The following is a 16186-nucleotide window of genomic DNA, read 5'->3' as shown; positions in this document are numbered from 1 at the left end:
AAGTGAGTTTTTGAGTTGGCGCTTGAAGGTCTCAGGTGATGCCACTTCCCTGATTGCAACATCCAATTATACTTTCTCAACAAATAATATCGGATTTTGTTTATTTGTGAGTTCATTCAGCTGTGGGCCTAATTTCATAGAGCTGCTTAGCAGCCGATTTTTGGCTTACTGTGCAATTTCTATTTCATAGCGCTGCTAACCGTTAGCACACGAAAAGGCATGCTAACTTTCTGGTGCTTACTGCACAAAAATAAATAAGGTCACAGCGTTAATTTGTGGTGAATGCACAAGATGGCCTTGCTAATCTGTAAAATATGCTTCCACCTTTTAGCAATTTTTCTGCTACAGTAAGCACGAAAATTTGCCTAACATGAAGCATCGCTATGACATTTGGCCCAGTCCTCACTTCACTCATGTTCTATTTATGTCTGAAAGCTTTCAAGTGATCTAGAAATTAATGAACTGTAAAATTAAAAGTCTTGTGACTGAAGAATCCTTAATAATGTTTATGTCCGCTATGAGGACATCGTTGTTGATTGCTATGAGACCTTTAGATTGCTCAGTCCGGTTTAAGTAACAAGCCCTTTCTTAATACTGACCTGGGACATTAAGAACGATTTCTTCGGGTTCATCTTTAGCCGTGTCTTTCATCATAATTATTCCTCCATCAGACAGCTGTAATAAAGGAGATGAGAAAGAAAAATGTACATGACAGATTGGATAGACGCCAACAGAAACATAACAGAAAAAAACAACAAAAGCACCAACAGAATACAACGACAGCTCTTTTCAAAACATCTATCAATATTGTGTAATTATCGTCCAGTAAGCACTTTGCTTTCACGATCCAAATTAAGGCTGTCACTCTTTTGTTTTTATCTATAAAGGCAACCAACACTGCGGACAATTAACTAATTTTTGTTCAGAAGGAAGAACAAACTTAAAATCTACATTCTATATTTACAAAGGATAACTGGAACAAGGTCTTTTTGTAGAATGAGGACCCTTGAACAAAATTGCATCGACAGTTCCAGCGTAAATAAGACACAACAGTCCATTTGTGGCAAACATTTTGAGGACACTATTAGTACCCGTGTTCAGGGCACATTTGAGAAGGTTTAACCATAAACAATACCCCCAAAATGTAACTGACCTGTTTGACTGGAACATATCTGGACTTATCGACCGTTGTTAAGACTTTGAGCTGAGCAACCATAACTCTCGCTGGAGAGTTCAATATCTCAAACGACGGCTCAATTTTCTTCTCTTTCTTCTTCGGCTCCACCTCTGGTTCCTCTTCCATCTTCTCATCTTTCTTATCCTTGGTGTCTTTTCCCGCATCTTTGGAATCCTTCTTTTCTTTTTCCTTCTTGTCTTCTTTTTCTTTCTTCTCTTTGTCGGCAACCTTTTCCTCCTCTTTGATGGGTTCATCCTATATAAAACATAAATAAGATAACTAAATCAACAACATAAATTTGTTGAGCAGGGGTGGAGACAAAGAATATTTTGTAATATTGTATATATCATAACAAGTTTTAAATCGGCTACAGGGAAGTAAATGGTTGCATGGCTTCTGACTGGCACCCTCGAAAAAAGATATTGACAAAATAGGGAGACCACTAACAGGGCTATATTCAAGAGCTCAGTTGGTAGAGCGCCGGCACCTTATATTAGAAGTCATTGGTTCAAATCCCACTCTCATTGTAACATAGCTTGGGGAGGAGTTTGAGGAGGGGTTGTGGGAGTAAATTGGGGAAGAGCTTAGAGGGAGTTGCTTTGAAGGAGGAGTATTGAGGTAATGAGATGGAGAGCTAAGACAACGTACCACTTCCATCTTTGATTCTGCCTCTTTCCTCTCTCGCTTCTTGGCCTTGGCGGTGATGGACAACACAGCGGTGGCAACCTTCTCCTTTTCCTTCTCCTTGGGCGTCTCCAGAGGGGGTGTGTACGCATAAAGAGACGGCTTGGCATTGGAACGTATCTCCAAGATCGGCATCTGCTCGAGAGAGATCATATCTTAATTTAGATGGACGTCAGGTGAGAATGATGTTGTGTTGTGGAGAGTTTGCCAACCAAAATGAAATGGTTTTCTTTTTAAAATAATTTAATCTTACCTATAAAGGCAGAGTCACACTGCAGCGATAACGAAAACATTAACGATCACGTCACTAAGAGAACGCATTCTATTGGTTGAATGAGTGTGTGTGTATTCTACGTGGAGCAATTTAACCAATAGAATGCATTCTCTTCGCGTTCTGATTGTTATCGTTTTCGTTATTGCTGCATTGTGACTTGGCCTTTATTACAAATTACAAATAAATTTGTTTGGAAGACTACAGTTGGGCAGTATGGCTCATGGTCTTGGAATCTCCACTTAGAAAACACTTTTTACAAAAATACTGTAGTTTCAAAGGGTAACAATATGATAATTAACAAAAAACAATATTCAAATATTTACATTTATATTAATATTTTTTTGCCTAACATCTCTACAACGTCTGTAAGGTTACTTTGAGAAAATTAAAAAGTCAACATCGCAAATTTGTCCAACAACCTGCACGCTGCAGTAATCAATGGACCCTTCCCATGAAATATGCTAATTACATTCACGCATGGGTACAGACCCTGTTGGTTGGCAAACACCATAGAGTTGTGCACTAAGCAGACGTGCAATCGCGTCACGCACCAATTAGCCGTGTACAAAACAGCGCGATTTTCCCTAATTTTGCCAACCAAAAGGTTAGTGCGCACGCGCTATGTGCAATTTACATATTTCATGGGAAGGGTCTATTGGTAGTTGTGTAGTATTTCACAGGGGCAGGGATAATGAGAAATGTTACAAAATATTCTCACAAAAATAACTTTCTACAGAACGTACCTTCAGGTCAGAGTTCAGACCAACTACAGTCGTCGGAGTGAATGCTAGAGACATAAAGTGAGCCAGAGGAAACCAGTACCAGAAATGTATAAAGACCAGAACGCCAACGACAGAAGACATGTGGGTGTGACCTGAAGCTGACTGGAGGCTGATAGTCATGTTACGGCCACCTGGGGAAAAAATCAAACAATAATAAAACAGGAATTGTTAAAAATAATTTTTTTATATTATTATTGAAAAGAAGGTATTTTGTAAACACTCCAGAATTTTAAATGTTTCTCAGATTGTGTATTCTAATCCGAATAATTCTTCCTGCTTAGACTAAATCGCTATAGATTTTCGGCGACATCTTAAAAAATGCTACCACCTTTTAAAATGAAAAGTTCACAGGTTAGTTTTATTGTGTATATCGGGAAGGAGGGGGGGGGGTTAGTTTCTGACATGGGGGGGGGGGGAGGGGGGGAGACTAGAATCACCAGCCACACAGGCATGATCAAGGCCCTTGATCGCTAGGCCATGTTCCTGCACGGGGACTGCATCATTAAAATATCAACTTTATGTTTGGCCGAAGTATGCTCAATTTAAACAAGCTCTTTTTATGCATGTTTTCTATTTGGTGCTTATTTTGGTTTTAAGAGCTCTACTGTGCAATCTGAAGCACATTCTCTCTATTCTCTTTTTTTTTTTGGGGGGGGGGGTTGGTAATAAAAAAATAAGTTTACACTATTTTCTAAATATTTATTTATTTACTTATTATGTATTTTTTTATATTTATTTTTATTTATTTATTTATTTATTATTATTGTTATTATTATTATTATTATTATTATTATTATTATTATTATTATTATTATTATTATTATTATTATTATTATTATTATTATTATTATTATTATTATTATTATTATTATTATTATTATTATTATTATTATTATTATTATTATTATTATTATTATTATTATTATTATTATTATTATTATTATTATTATTATTATTTTTGGGGGGCGCATATCAGCCAATATCTGCGTGTGTTGACACCGATTTGTTGTGTACACATCAGCCTGAAACACTAGCTCGTGCATATAGACCACCCTGTAAACCAATTCACGACCCTACCTTTAAAAACCAACCCGTGCCATTCATTTCATTAGAACATTACATTGTAACTTTGTTCCGCCCTCGCGTTCTTGCATTAAGTTAATTAAAAACCTCACGCCGACCCTAACCTAAAACCACCTGCACTTTCTAAACAAATCAGCGGCAACTAAGTCAACTTAAGATGGAGGCTGTTTCTATAGTAACAACATCTTCACAGACGCGCTTGTGTTTGTTTAACCGATAGGTTAATTTCTAATTATGACCAACGGACCTCGTTATCAAGGGACTCTTGTCCTTTACTTTGGATCCCAGTTTTAGAGTTCTACATACTAATAAATAATAATAATGATACAGCATTTGTAAGGACACCTTAACTGCGAACTGTTCAAAGGCGCCGGTGTACTCTGTATTTTTGTAATTTTTTTAGACTAAAAAACTAAGTGAATTTCACTATATGTTTATGCGTAACAATAAAACAGACTATTGACTATTGAAGTTAAGTTACAGTATTTTCAAAGACTGTTATGAAAGTAAGCGTGAACATGTGCGTGTTAAGTTTCTATTAGAAGAGAGTGATGCTGTGCATTTGACTGAGGTCACCCGGAAGTGAATTCCAAAGTCTTGCTGCTATAAGTGATGTATGACGCTTTGTGTGGTGTGAAGGAAAAGAATAAACTATAACTAATAGTAAACTTGCGAATACAACCATGTGACAATTCTCTTGTGAGAGAGTGTTGGCTCTGAAAAGTTTGGTTTTTGCTGGAAGAGAGTGATGTTGTGCATACTGCACCAAGACTTTGGAAGTGAATTCCAAAGTCTTGGTGCTACGTTGGAGAAACTTTGATAATTGCCGATGACCCCCTCCTAATCACACTAACGACCCTCATAATGACACTAGTGTTGTTGAGTTAATGAATACGTTGCGTCAGACGGGCAATTAATGGAGAAAGTATAACACCCCTCTTGAGATGGTCCTAGCAACAGGTAAAACAATACCACCATGGAGGACTGTTTCTCACAACCCTCTTATCCCTCTCCTGCCCCTCTTCCTCATCCCCTCCCCCTCTCTTGCCCCTTTCTTGCCCCTCTCTTACCCCCTAACAGGCACATGGCAAGATGTTTGAAAGTGGGGCGACCATTTAGTTACAATACCTGCGAGCAGTGTCTCCGCATAAAAATACTGACAACAGCAGGGCTTGATTTTTACACTGGACCACCGGTCAGAAGCCAGTGATTTTAGTGTCAGGCCAGTAACCTCAAGAGAAGACAAGTCCGGTGTTTTCGTGACTTGTTAAACCTCGTTTAACAAGGTTTACCTCTTTAAACAAGGTTTTTAAAACAAAATTGTGTGATTTCAATTCAAGGACAATTCACAAGAACCCAATCAATATCAACCTTAACTAAATCTGGCAGAGATTAGGCGAGAGTCCTTAAACAGTTTCTTTTTAATGATCAAGTTGATCTTATTGACCTTTTGGGATGCGAATCGTACAACAGCAATTTTTTAAAAAGGTGTAGGAGGGAAACTTTCTCAAGAACGCTAATTTTCTTGAAGGACTTTAAATGTGAATTGGTTTAAATCATACACCGTTCACAATTAACCGTTCACATGTTTTAATTCTATATAAATGTAGGTGTACACAATAAAACCAACATCTGAAAATTTCATTTCAAAAGGTGATCACGGTTATTTCAAAACACTTAGAGAGTTGTTAGAAAAATGAAAAATAGTGTAAAGGTAGAGAGACTTGCAGACGTAACATAAGCGTCAACAACTAATAAGAACAACAAGCTCAAATATCCAAAGAACTAATCGTCTGCTTACATTTTAAGATCACAAATGGCAATTTCATATATTTTGCGGTGATCAAAAGGTCATTAAATAAAAAATGGATAAAAGTTTTAAAAAATAGATGAAAATCAACAAATTAATGTTTGCCAAACAATTACATTGAGGACAACTTTTGATCAATAACCCTCATTACCAGGAGCTCCAAAATATGCAAAAGCAATTTATCAAACCCTTACAAATTGCACTAATGACCTTAGAGTTCTGAGCAGGACCCAATTTCACAGAGCTCTGCTTAAAAGCAGAAAATTTGCTTAACAATGTTCTGCTTAGCAGAAATGAGCAGGATACCAGTCAAAAAATGTACAAGTGACATGGTATTTTGGCTGGTATCCTTATTTTGGTAAGCATAATTTTGTTGTGCTTAGCTACTTTTTTGTGCTTTAGCAGCTCTATGAAATTGGGTCAAGATGTAATGTGAGAATGATGAAGTGAATATATTTATGAGTTATTGAAAGAGGAGTAACAGGAAAGGAATCTTACCTGCATCAATAATTCCTTGAGCCAAGATGGCGCCAAACTTGGCCATCACGTCCTCATGTTTATCACTGATTGTCTTTGTGTAGACACTACGGAAATGTGCAACCTACAGACAAACAGACATGTTGGTTTTAGTCTTCCGATCTTCTGTTGTGAAATGTGTAATGCTATAATGAATGCTCAATTTGGTTTCACCCATATTTGTGTTAGCACTGTATACTCAGTACTTTCCCGAGCTCTGTGAAAAACCCCTCAGGCATATTACTCTGGTGGGATTCGAACCCAAAGCCTTTGCAATTCTAGACCACCGAGATTGCCCGGTAGCTAGAGGCAGTTCAAATCCTATATTTTTGCAGCAGGTACCGCAACGATTTAAACGATAAAGAATATTAATTTTTGTTTTACCCATATACACCGATGTGTGTTTGCACTGTATACTCAGTACTTTCACAAGCTCTGTGAAATAAAAATCACATATTACTTTGATGGGATTCGAACCCGTTACCTTTGCAAAAAACAGACACCAACCCTCAGAATTTTGACCAACCCTCAGAATTCTGAAAAATGATCCATAATCTTTTCTCAGATCCAATTATTTATGGGTAAAAAAGTTATCCGAACCATTTTACTTTGAAGGAAATCCTTTCTCATAATAGTTTATATTACCAACAGCTGTACTGCTTCTCACCAAGTAAAGTTTAATTGTCATTAATTTGTTGGTGTATTGACCCCTCCATGACCCTACATGTAAAGAGATACTTATGCAAGGTCTCAAGAAATACAATGCACAAAGGTTATGACAACAATCTTTCCCTAAACCTAAAAACTAATGATTGCTACATTCCACAAAAGAGGGACAGAACAAAGCAGACTATAGTCCTAGTGATTCGCTGAGGATAATTAAAATCAAGATTGAGATTTAGCGAGTTCTCAATTAGGAGGGATCGAGTTCTAACACAAGGTTAACCTCATCTCATAGATTAGTGAAGGATTACAATGACATAAACTCTGTAACTGTCCTGGGCCCAATTTCATAGACCTGCCGAGCACACAAATTTGCTTAGCATGAAATGTTTGCCCTGATAAAAACAGGATTACCAACCACATTTCCACGTAACAAGCAAAATGCAACACATGGAAATTGGTGGTAATCCTGTTTTTATCAAGGAAGAAATTTCATGCTTAGTAAATTTTCGTGCTAAGCAGCTCTATGAAAATGGGGCCCCTGCTGGTATGATCTGCCAGCTCAGGCCAAGGACAAAGAATCGGCGCTTACGGAAGCAGGGAAATTCGTGCTTATGTCAAGCGTATTTCACCGTTTAGCGGGGACATTTTAGCTTGTGTTGTCAGTCTCAATAAAGTCAATATACTTTCAACAGTAAGGCATCAATTCATCGATTGATCAATAATCAATAAATCGTTAGACAGTTGTAAAGCTTACCTTGGGACAAGTGTTCTCATTCTGTTGTATAAGAACCATCGCTGAAGCAATCAGAGCTCCCTGCCTGACGTAAGTAACTGGGTCATTGATCATCGGCTCTAGAAGATTCAATACATCCTGAAGACAAATAGTCAATATGGTATTGTGAAGTGATCAATACATGGTGAAGATAATAATCAATATATAGTGTTGTAAAGTGATCAATACAGTGTTAGTAGTTATAATCAGTATAGTATGGTAAAGTGGTTATAATCAATGCAGTATAGTTACTGATCAATACATGTTGGTAATTATAATCAATACAGTATAGTAAAGTGATCAATACATCTTGAAGATAGAAATCAATACAGTACGATTAAATGGTTGATACATATTTGAATTAATAATCAACATAGTGCTGTAAAGAGATCAATACATCTAGGAAAAACAAGCAGTTATTAGTTCTCTGTTAGCGGGACGAATGTATCCTCACGCTGTGGTTTGGGTACTTGCCTAATTTTTGGATCTCTTTCACAAATGGAGATAGATTTGTAAAATAGACAGGAAGAACCATAAAAAGATATACGGGACAAAATACACAGTGACAGAGATATTTTGAAACGTGTCATGGGCTTTAGATAAACTTTATATAAGGGCCGCAATATAAAACTCAAATTATCATTAGTATAATTGAATACCTTATTTCCAGTCCCAGCACAGGAGATTCCCAAAGCCATTGCTGCTCCATAACGGACATGTGGATTGTAACTCTCAGACAAGAGGGAGACTACACTGGGCACTTGCTCTGGTGTCCTGCACAAAGAGAAAAGCATTGAAAGAAAACAGATGAGATCTAAGATGATGAGATCTAAGATGATGAGATCTAAGATGATGAGATCTAAGATGATGAGATCTAAGAATGGTTTCAGGCTTTGCATGGTGTGGATAAATAGGAAGAAACTATAAACAAATAGTAAACTTACGGACACAACCATGTGTATCCCCAGCCGTGACACTTGTGTCCTTAAGCAAGACACTTAACCATTGTCTCGTTCTTCGGATGGGACGTAAAGCTGTTGGTCCCATGTGTTGTGTAACGCATGTAAAAGAACCCAGTGCACTTATCGAAAAGAGAAGGGGTTCGCCCCTGTGCTCCTGGCTGTGGCTGCTGTATGCGCCGTAGCACCTTGTAAACCCTTATAAGGTGCTAAATAATTGGGTCTGACTCTCAGAATCCATCACTGCAATAACCTATCTTTCTGAAAGTTTGTATATACTCAGCGCCTTGAGTACCTTGTTTGGTAGATACGTGCGCTATGTAAGACTTCAGTGTTATTATTATTATTATCTCTTTTGTGGGAGTGTTGGCTCTGAGAAAAGCAGGTGTGGTCTCGATGTTTCGCACAGTATACTCTGCTCGTCTTCATGATATGAGATCTAAACACAATCATTACATCAGTGGGGCATTGTCACACGGGGCAACTTTTGCAGGCGACTTGGTTGAGGCAACCAACTGCATTGCATGCTACAGGACAACTACTTCTGTAGCACAGGAGTACATTTTTAAACACAGTTTTATGATCCCAAAGCAAAATATGTGGACTTTCAAATGCCATTTCTTATTTGAGATTGTCTGGTTGCTTGTAAATTGCTTTGAAGTGTGACAAGGCCTTAAGATTCACAGATTTTGGTGATGAGAAAGTCATGGCTGTGAATAAAACAATATTTGAGAGAGTTGTCATATTAACAGGGATTTTCCTTTACTTTTGACAATGACTAGCAGGACCATTTAGCTTAATCATTTACTGGTCCAGCACCTTTTTCAATGGGCCTTTTTTCCTACGAAATAGAGCTTTTCAACACTGAACTAGCCTCACTTGATTATAAAAAAAATCAAAATTAATTAAATTTAAGGGATGAATGCTTTATTTAGAAGAGACTTCAACTGGTCTTAAAGATGTCAACAGTGTAATTAGAGCAGTGTCTTACAAGCAATTCAATAAGTAAACACCAAAAACACAGTTCATTGACACGGCCATCCCAGATTCCTTAATGACATATTAACTTCCCTAAATTAGTTCAATTTTTTTTTGCCGCCACCCTCTTAACTACAAATTGAGAACACACACCTGTCAATTAGTCCTATTGTTAATTAAACTAAACAAACAGGCAATTAGAACCCACTCTATTTGGACTTGTTCGTCCCCTCTCAAGCAAGCTATTAATTAGTTATTTACGTTTTTTGGGAGTCTTCCTTTGACGTGATTCAGAACTCCTGAATGAATGACGTCACAATTCAAGACCGCCACAAATAACCAATTGTTATGTAATAAGGATCACAAATCAATAAATTATGTTGATTTACCCATTGTCTTACATACATGTATTAATTTTGGTTTAACCCATATATACACTGTACACTGATGTGTGTAACAGCACTGTTTACTCAGGACTTTCCCAAGCTCTGTAAAAAAAAAAAACAGGCATACTGTTCGGGTGGGATTCGCACCCACAACCGTTGCAATTCTAGAGCAGTGTCATGCCAACTAGACCACCATGATTGCCCGGTAGCTAGGGGCAGTTCGAATCCTATACTTTAGCAGCGGGTACTGCATTATAGTCTTATAAAACAATATAGTATTATAGTTTATCATTATTTGAATGACAGTTAAAAAGCAACTAAGCAGCGTTCAAAAGCAGGGTGTACTATTGGGTAAAGACCTGATTCCTATATGTTGTATCTCAACATACTCATCAAATAACAAACCTGTGAACATTTGGGCTCAATTGGTCATCAATCTTGCTAAAAAACACACAAAAAAAACCACCTTGGTTGCATAGAATTGTGTGCTTTCTGAAAAAGTTTGTTTTGCTTGAAGCCTTTTACATATTCATTTTCTGTATGAAAACATATCTCTTTCTTGTAAGCTACAGTACAAGGTTTCTAAAAAATATTGTTTAACATCAACAGCTCTTTGTAAAGTTTCGTCCCCCTGGCCATTGCCCTGGTGCCCTTTCAAAGTGCACTTTGATGAAGACAAAAGTCCTTGCCCTCACAGTAATGAAGCATTTCTTTGTGGATTATGACCCTTTGACATTAAAAATCTTTGCAAGGCTGTGTGAATTAAGTCATAACAGAATTAGAAATCACATCGCACTGGTTTCTCATTAATTGAGTCTTCAAGGCACTGGACGGTTTTGATAATTACTCAAAATAATTGTTAGCATAAAAACTTACTTGGTAACGAGCAATGGAGAGCTAATGTAAGTATAAAACATTGTGAGAAATGACTCCCTCTGAATGATGCAGTTGTTGAGAAAGAGGAAATTCCTCACTCAAATATTAAAAGCAATTAGGCCTGAAGCCTTTTTAGGCATCTGAAAGCACACACATTTGTGTAACAATGGTGTGACTTCCTTCATTATTCTCTTGCAGTTTCGATAACCAATTGAGTTCAAATTTTCACAGGTTTGTTATTTTATGCAATATGTTGAGATGCACCAAGTGAGATAACTGGTCTTTGTCAATTACCAAATGTGTCCAGAGCCTTTAGAAGAGGTGACAATAAATGTGATGAGCAGAATCAGGGCTCAAAACTTAGTTGTAAAAATCACAAGACCACAGGGTTTGTAGGTTACAATGTCTCCTGAAGATGAGCAGAGTACATAGAATGTTTGAAACATCGAGACCAGCTCTTTTCTGAGCCAACAATCCCACAAAAATGCTTTAATATAAATTATGATTGTACCTGCAAGTAAAATTTTTATTATCTACAGGACCAGTATTTATTTTACAACACCAAAATGTAATGAAAGAGAACATTCTATACAGTTTAAAATGTACGTATGTTAACTGCTTTTGTTTGAATAACCCCCTAGAAAATATCTCATAAATTTGGTTCAATAGTGACTGGTAGCCTATCATGCTCATTTCTGTTCGGCAGAAAATTGTTCAGCAATACTTTATGCTTTTCAAAGCAGCTCCATGAAATTGTGCCCAGGTTAGTTTACCTCAGTTAAATTTACCCCCAAAAAAATCCAATGTGAACATGGCTTAAGTCCTTGAGATTAGCTGAGTACAAATAGCATCCTTGGTTTGTCCCTAGTGCCTTCTCCTAGTGGTTACAAGATGTTATTAAAGATTTGTAATAGATCTTACTTGCACAATGAGATTCTCATGGGTGTTTCTCTGAAACCTGATACATGATATAACAACTTCAATGTTTTCTTAACTCTAGGCCCACGTTCTAACAGCCTCCTACTAGTCCGTGCGCTATGTTCCTACAACCACACCAAGACTCAAGACACAATTAGTCATACACCTTTGACACCCCCATTCAATCATAAAGAAGGTGTGTGGTCCCGTTCTCTCCGCTTCATCCTGATCCCCCAAACCTAATAACTATCAGGTGATTGTCACCTGCAAGACACCATTTGCAAAGACATTAACTGTCTTGTTGATCTTCCGCATTGTGCAAAAGGTAATATCCCATGGGCATACACCAAGGATTCCTCCCTCCTTCCATGTTTCCTTTTTGCTTTTACCAACTTCAGAACAATGCGCTATTTCCAGTTTTGCCTAGGGTGAGATTTCCGCTTAGAAAGATGGGTGCATTCAGTGAAAGGAGGTGGCCAGGTATGTCCATAAATATCAGTGAAACTCCCAATGTTGTTGTGCTTAGAGCATTCCGCATCCTCCTAAGACATAACCACTTCTCAACACAATGTCTTAAAAAAAATACAAGACCCTTTGGCGGCCTAATCTCTGATTCTTAAGTGATGTTCGAAGCTTTGTATGTTGTGGAAATAAGATAAGAAGTAACTACGGCTAGTAAACTTGCAGGTAAAACTATGTGTCTGAAAGTATTTTGGGAGTAGTGTTGGCTCTGAAAAGAGCTGGTGTGGTCTTGATATTTCAAACAGTGTACTCCTGCTACGGTTCTACATGTCACAGTGAAAAGTGGAAATCTAACTTTGAAAATGAGTTCAGTAGCTTTATGTACTTAAATTTGTCTTCAAAAACAAATATCAACATATAACTTAGAAAAAATTGTTTTTGAGACATGATCAGTGCGTAGTGTGTTCCCATGTGAGGACAAGACCTTTGATTATTTAGAGTAACAACCAGTCAGTCTTTGGATCTAAGATGCCAAGGATGATACAGGAGGCTACACCAGGGAGTAAACAGGCAGACTACACATAAATAAAGTAGGTAACGTGTTGATTCAAGAAACCGTGTAGAACTTTGAATATTTCTGGAAAAAAAACAGAAAACCACCCCGCCTTATCAAGAATGTCCAAGTTTTTTGTTTTTTTGCCCTTACATACCAATTTGTATTAAACCAGGGCTCAAATTCGGGGTGAAAATCCACAACACATGAATTGTGGCTCAAAAAGGTAACTGGACCAGAATTGTTTTTTACAAGGCCAGATATGAAATGAGAAAAAAAGTCTATCAGCGAAAGATTTCCTTTGTATAGCAGAGCACAATGCTCAACAACATGTCTCAGTTGCTACACACTTTTGCAACCCAATATTATTAGCATTCAGTGTGCACAAAACTTTCCAGTCTAAATATTTTGCTATGCAAAATTGCTCAAAATTTGACCAGTTTGAAGCAGATCTACTCATTTGTAAAATGGGTGAGTGTTCTTCAATAATCAACAGAATAATATTTATCAGACTGAAGGTTATCTTATGAACAAAAATACAATTATATTTGTATTTGTTCAACCCCAAAATCGTTAAAAACAATGACCAAGTCAGTTTCTCGGATGGTTTCTAATTAAATGTTTTCTTTTGTGTCAGTCAGACTGAAGGTTAACTAATGAACAAAAAACACAATTATATTTGTATTTGTTCAACTCCAAATCATTAAAAACAATGATCCAGTCAGTTTCTCAGATGGTTTCTAATTAAATGTTTTCTTTTGTGTCAATATTTTTTAGGGGTTGTATACTTCCTCTCATTACCTGTAGAATGAAAGAATGTTCCCTTCACATCAATTTGTGAAGCAATACTTTCCAACCACGAAGATCTAAAAAAAAAACTGTGCCCAGCTCATTTCAGTGATGTCTATTTCTTAAAATAAACTAGTTGAAAAAGAATCAGCCGTCGATTTCACAAAGAGTTAGGACTTGTCTTATCTTCGAGTTAGGACGAGTAACTCATCCTAACTTAGGATTAATCTTAAGGTCTGCATGCTACAGTGCAGGGTTTGGACTCGTCCTAAGTCCTAAGATTAGTCTTAAGTTAGGGAGAGTTTTGTGAAATCGACGGCAGGTCAGTGACAGGCCTCGAATCACACAGAACCCACTGATGTCATTGCCACCATCTTGGCCTTGGTGCCACCTTCAAAAGTATCCCATAGACTTTAAGATTTTACAATGGAAGTGCCCTTTGCAAAATGAAAATGGCCTTGCCCTCTCAAAGATGAAACTCCAGGCCTGCGGTGATGTTGAATTTCGTTAAATGAGTTAGTTGAAAGAAAATCAAAAGTACGACGTCTTTGAACCGCCATTAAGAAAATTCAATTAATTTCACGCCCGTCAATTTCGCCCGTCAATTTCTCCTTTTCTTTTTTCTTTCCTCTTTATTTCCTTTTGTGGATCCATTTGTGGCTTGAGATCCAAACAGGCACTTTAGACCTACATCAACAAAATGCCGGCTCTAGTTTGATCTTTCTTTTGAGAAATCCAAATAAAACCAGACCCCCTTTTATTGTCGTCAAATGGACAACTCGTAGCCCTTTTCACACTACCTACCTTTCATCTGTATAATTGGCGACTCGTATAAAAAGTATTCGTTAAAACTGACCCAGAGATTGCTTTCAGTTTTACACTTTAATATCTAACCCAGAGAAAAGTTAACCCAGTTTCATAATAACACCGAGATTGGTGGGACATACCCTAGACCTGGGCAGGGTTAAATTTTACCCTGATTATAAAGCCAGTTTAGGGTCTGTTAATCTGTAGAAGTTTTAGCCATGAAAAGTATAGTGTGAACGCTACATTTAATCCAGAAAATGGCCATGTTAAATTGTTCACATCAAAGGCAATGGACATATTTTGTCATTGTCAAAGACCAGTATTCTCACTTGTTGTATCCCAAAATATGCGTAAAAAAACAAATCTTTGAAAGTTGGGCTCAATTGGTCATCGAAGTTGCAAGAAAATAATAAAAGAAAAACACTTTGTTGCACAAATTTGTATGCTTTTAGATGCCTAAAAAAGGCTTCAAGCCTGAAGTCTTTATCAGATTCAAATAATTATTTGAGCGAGAAACTACCTCTTTCTCAAAAACAACGTTTCTTTAAAGGGATCCGTTTCTCCGAATGTTTTACACTATCAACAGCTCTCCATTGCTTGTTACCAAGTATTTTTTTATGCTAATAACTATTTTGAGTAATTACCAAAAGTGTCCAGTGCCTTTAAAGAAAAGGGACAGAGAGCCAACTGTGCTTAAACTGCATTTAATATCTGCAATCTCTGGATGGCTATTTAAAGGCAGACCTTCTGACGTCAATCCAGTAATGTTTCTTTTTCTCTCTCTCTTGGAGTCCGTGAGGAGGTTTTATTTGTTTTATTTGGAGACACAATGATCTTGTTAATCATTACAAGGACGTAACAGAAGTGACACTGCAGTACAAATTGATTCTTCTCATAAGCCTTGGTTGTTGTTCCACTGGACAGAGATGTTGCGGATACCGCGACGAGTCCGAGGAAAAACGCCTGGGCCATTTTAATCTAACACTCAGGCTGCTCTCTCCGTCTAGATTTGTTTTTCTCTCTTAGCGTTTCAGGATAAACTTGGTTACACTTATATAAATCACAAGGGTCAAGATGTAAAATCACAAGGGTCGAGGCTCAAAATCACAAGGGTAGAGATGTAAAATCACAAGGGTAGAGATGTAAAATCACAAGGGTAGATGTGTAAAATCACAAGGGTCCAGATGTAAACCCCAAGGGTTGAGGCGTAAAATCACAAGAGTTGAGACGTCATAGGTTGGAAATGTAATAAAATAATTGCGATGATCACATGTTCAATAAGTCTTAAAACCCATGATATCATGAAATCTACCTTAAAAAAACCCTGGAAAAATTCCTAAAATTATCTTTAAAATTCTTTGACCTTATCCATTATTACCTGAGACCATTTGATTTTGAAGTTGTAACCGAGAACTACTCCACATGTGGACAAGTTAAGTTTAATCTTCTTAATTTCAGGCGTCAATGAATCTATTTCCTTGATATAAGGTAGTTAGTCCTTGATATCAACATTCCCAACACACTTTGTTATTTCCTCCTCCAGTTTATCCAAACTTGACTTTGTCAGTAAAAGTTTGTTCAACAGCTGATAAACAAACCATCAATTTCTCCAAACTGTGTAATGTTTTTTTTTCTCCATTAAGTTGTAAACGCAAAACACCTTGGCCTAGTTGAAGGTTGAGATGAATTTCTGA

General features: G+C 37.2%; 1 protein-coding gene across 1 annotated transcript in view; it reads right to left on the bottom strand.

Annotated features, from left to right (window-relative positions):
* Positions 1-16186, bottom strand: part of LOC139945011 (26S proteasome non-ATPase regulatory subunit 1-like) — a 61189-nt gene that overhangs the window by 2100 nt on the left and 42903 nt on the right. Inside the window, exons 17-23 of the mRNA XM_071942239.1 lie at positions 8424-8538; positions 7747-7863; positions 6309-6411; positions 2879-3048; positions 1826-1996; positions 1154-1432; positions 600-675 (exon numbers count right to left, since the gene is read on the bottom strand). Of these exons, the coding sequence (XP_071798340.1) occupies positions 600-675; positions 1154-1432; positions 1826-1996; positions 2879-3048; positions 6309-6411; positions 7747-7863; positions 8424-8538 (1031 nt within the window). The remainder of the gene's footprint in view (positions 1-599; positions 676-1153; positions 1433-1825; positions 1997-2878; positions 3049-6308; positions 6412-7746; positions 7864-8423; positions 8539-16186) is intronic.

The sequence above is a fragment of the Asterias amurensis genome, chromosome 12 (assembly GCF_032118995.1).
Source record: "Asterias amurensis chromosome 12, ASM3211899v1".
NCBI lineage: Eukaryota > Metazoa > Echinodermata > Asteroidea > Forcipulatida > Asteriidae > Asterias > Asterias amurensis.
Note: the sequence above shows the minus strand (reverse complement) of the source record. Positions and strands in the feature narration are given on the sequence as shown.